The sequence below is a fragment of the Barbatula barbatula genome, assembly GCF_947034865.1.
Source record: "Barbatula barbatula genome assembly, chromosome: 21".
Taxonomy (NCBI): Eukaryota; Metazoa; Chordata; class Actinopteri; order Cypriniformes; family Nemacheilidae; genus Barbatula; species Barbatula barbatula.
In genome coordinates, this window is record NC_136784.1 from 4,028,703 (window position 1) to 4,032,725 (window position 4,023).

The window sequence follows — 4,023 nt, forward strand, 5'->3', positions numbered from 1 at the left end:
ATATTGACATTGTGTACCATTATTTGATTTACGAAACAACATATAGAACACACGGCAGTATAAATAAAAACAAATTGTAGGCTAACGACTCAATAAGACGCGTGAAATCTGTCATGTTAATATTTATAGTGACTTATAGTAATGATAACTAATACACTGTGATGGGAAGTTTGTTTACAGTGATTTTTATTTTATTTTTAAAGGTCCTGTCGATTTTTATGAATGAATGGATTTAGGCATGCGTCTTACTATCAATAAACCTGCTAATATTTAAAGTAAATGACACTTGACCTCTGTGTGGCGCCCAAGGGCTTCCTTGGTTAACGTGTGACGCTATACAGCGCGTCATGTTGCCATAACAACACAATACACCGCACAGGCCATCGTGAATGAGAACATTTTATACTTTAGTCCTCTTTTTCGATATAAAAAAATGAAAAAGCGAGTAGATAAATCTGCCAAGGAGAAAGTCGACAAGGTGGATTCTGGGATTGAGGAAGACCCGCCAAAGACTGCAGGTGAGATAACAGACAGATTCCACATATTTATGATGTTCTTTAGTGGCTAAAAAAACAGAACACGTATCTTAAAAAAATCTGCTTAGATATTCAGTTTGTCTTGTGTTAGATGAATACCAGTGTTCAGGAAATCTTGAGCTGGATCTTCAGGAGTTGTGTAAACTCATGGGTATGAGAGAGATCCCCGCTGTGAAGATAAGGCAGACACTCCTAGAGAAAGAGCCACCGTCAGACGGAGGAGTTATGGGTACATTCAGACATTTTGGTCATTTATTCATTGTAAAGAGAAATCATTTCTCCATGTGACCGTTCGAATCTGTTCATTTGTTTGTTTATTTATATATTTTATAATCACTTGCTCCTAAAGAAGAAAGCCAAACACAGACTATCTCAGAAAGTCAAAAGTCAAGGTGGTCCCCTAAGCCCTGTCTCCAGGTCGAGGTGGAGGATGAGGACCACCATAGCACAAAAGAGGTCAAGATATCTGGTGAGGCTTTAATTGAACTAGATTTGCGAAGATATGAACTATATAGTTTTAACAGTGTAGGTTTGACACACAAACATTGACCCTTTTGTTTATCGTTGTTTGATAGGATGGATGGTGGACGAGCGGATGCTTCAGGTGCTGAATAAAACATTGCCGTCGGTTAACAGCTTACAGTGCCTACAGTGAGCCCTTGTGTGCTTGTATGAGTCGCAAGAAACAAGTTTGTATGTTGTATTATATCACCGATATACTGTATGTCTCACTTACACTGATGTTTTGCAGTATGTGGCGAACCAGCTTGACGGATTACACGTTCAGTTTACTGTGTAACACCATCTCTATGTGCTCAAATCTCAGGTGATTGCAGTTCAACTACAATATCAAACCCTTTAGTCTTAAAAGGGACTGTTCACTCAAAAATGAAAAGTCTGTTATCATTTACTCACCCTCGGGTTGTTTCAAAACTATATAAATGTCTTTGTTCTGTTAAACACAAAGAAAGGATTGTTGTGGCTTTATTCCGTTGTGTTGTGGCTTTATTCCGTTGTGTTGTGGCTTTATTCCGTTGTGTTGGCTTGATTGCGTTGTGTTGTGAACTTATATTTGCTTTTTAAATTTCGTTTTATAATTTATAAATACATTTCATAAGTCATCTTACAAATGATGATTATTTAAATTGGCGGGTTATGTTCTGTGCTTTAATTAATTAGTAATGTGATTATCAATATTGTGATGTAAGGACATCATCTATCCTCTTATGTCTTCTAGAAAAGTAATTCTGGACGGTAATTCACTTCCTGAGCAGACTTACCACTTAATGATTGGGGAGGGCAGCATGTAAGTCATTTAAAACACACATTTAAAGTTTGTGTTGCATTATTATTTCATTTTTATACTTAACCGGAAAAGCTTTTCTTTGTGACCCTAGGTTGACTCATTTATCACTGCGGAACAATTGTATAGGAGAGGAGGGAGCTCGTCTGATCGGTTCTGCTCTTTCAACTGTACATTCTGCCAACAAGAACCTCCTGTCACTCAACTTGGCCTTTAATAGTATTGGGGATTCAGGTGCCATGTATATTGCTCAGGTTTGTAAGACAGAGAATGTGGAGTTTCATTTTTGATGTTTTTTCGTTGATTTTCTTTGATTTTTGTTTTTTAAAGGGTCTGCGTTTTAATCGTTCCTTAAGGTGTTTGTCATTATCCTACAATCATATAGGGGATAAGGGAGCAGCTCATTTAGCTGAGGTACACCTGTACACTTCTACCTGCGTCTTTTCATTTATAGTATATTATTTATTAATATAATTTATTATACGCATCTGTTTGTTTCTACAGGTGCTCTGTCCATTTGCTCTGACACATGTGGAGATCGTGGAGAGGAGGAAACTGTTAATGAAGGGGGAGCAGTCAACCCTCGTCCAGCCGTCTCAGGTTAGTCTGACGGACAGCACGTCTCTTTCCGTCCACAGCAGCTCATCACTGGATCGAACCATCAACAACAAGAGTGTCAAAAAGAAGGTAAAGCAGCATGTCCCTTAGGATGTGTCATGAATCGTGACATAAAAATGTGAATCTTTTTCATAAAATAGATATACATTTTGCATTGCATGATTGCATGTAGGACAACGTTAAGAAAGAGGAGAAACCCACACCAGGTCAAGCAGCAAAGAAAGAAGAGCCAAAACTGGCCAAGAAAGGTAATCCATCTGAACCTGTTCACGTCTGTTTTGTATGCGATTGTAAGATTGACTTTATGATTGGTTGTTAAAATAAAAAAGGTAAAATTGTGGCTTTTGATTTAGATAGCAAAGTGGCTCGTGGTCAGACTGGAAAGTCGAGCAGCAAAGACAAGAATCTGATAGTGTCTGAATCAGAGGTAAAAATCAGACAAAGCAAGACAGGAAAAGAAAATAGTTTAGCTAATAGTTATATCATAATAATAAGTTATTTCGCTAGGAGTTTGTGTATGAGACAGAGGAGGTGACCGAGATGGTGATCCCTCTGCTAAATTCTGAAATTCATCACACCGGAGGCAAAGTCATTTATCCAGGAAACAGCTGCCTTGTTTCGCTTAATCTCTCAGGTGAACCGATATAACCGACTTAATCTCATTCTTTCAAATTATTGTTAATTGTTAAAGCTTGAGAATCTTAATTGTTCAACGGTCTCTGTATTTGCTTTTCTGCAGGAAATGCATTAACCGAGCAATCCTTAAAGCTGTTCCTCTCTTCTTTGACAAGCCAGGGGGACGGAGGCCTCCAACGTCTTTCTCTCAGAGTGAGCATCACCACTGTATTTCTCTGCCTTTCCCTTTTCTCTGGTGTTATCTGAACCGATCTTATTTGATGGATATTCATATCTTTCAGAGGAATCGCTTCTCCCCAGAGTGTGACGCCTTCTTGAAGATACAGGAATTATTGTCTCCTAAGGGCTCTTCTAACAAAAATAGCTCTGATCAGGTGGAGGATGTAGAGCAGGTTCAAGCACAGACCACTGGTGCCGCATAATTGACAGGATTAAGCGATTGACAAAGATTAAGAAATAACTTTCCTTACCAATTTACATTGGTGGCTCAAGATTAAATCATTTAATAAACTTGCCAGTTTTTTATTTATTTTATTTTATAGCCATATTGCTATATTGCTATATTGAATTTTTAAATTGTACACTACCAGTCAAACCTTGAAACACATCTCACTGCAAACTGATTATTAAATAGTCATTTGTTTGTTATAAATTCTCTTCATAAGTTTTGTAAGACAAATATAAGTTGTGTATCAAGTCAGACTGGTTAATGGATGAAAAGGACGTGCTGTAAATCTTATTGTATATGTGCTTGTTAAAATTTTCATTTCAATTAAGTATTGGCAAAATTGTGGCTTTTATGCAAAAGCATGTTATGTACTGTATTTGGTACAAGCTAATAAAAATAGATATGTCAGTTTCACCAAAGTTTGTTTCTAAACTTATTTTATTATTTTCTTTATTACCAAAATGCGAAATCAAATTAAGCCA

The 4,023-nt window shown here is 37.1% G+C and overlaps 1 protein-coding gene across 1 annotated transcript; it reads left to right on the plus strand.

Moving 5' to 3' along the window:
• Positions 1-433: 433 nt before the first annotated feature.
• On the plus strand, positions 434-3,515 carry lrrc71 (leucine rich repeat containing 71; the record flags this gene model as incomplete). Its single annotated transcript, XM_079485036.1, has 14 exons — positions 434-518; positions 628-765; positions 886-1,005; positions 1,112-1,187; positions 1,288-1,362; positions 1,774-1,842; positions 1,934-2,093; positions 2,170-2,253; positions 2,344-2,526; positions 2,630-2,705; positions 2,811-2,884; positions 2,980-3,091; positions 3,197-3,285; positions 3,375-3,515. 14 exons carry the CDS (start codon positions 434-436, stop codon positions 3,513-3,515), a joined length of 1,482 nt encoding a protein of 493 aa, XP_079341162.1.
• Positions 3,516-4,023: the final 508 nt, after the last annotated feature.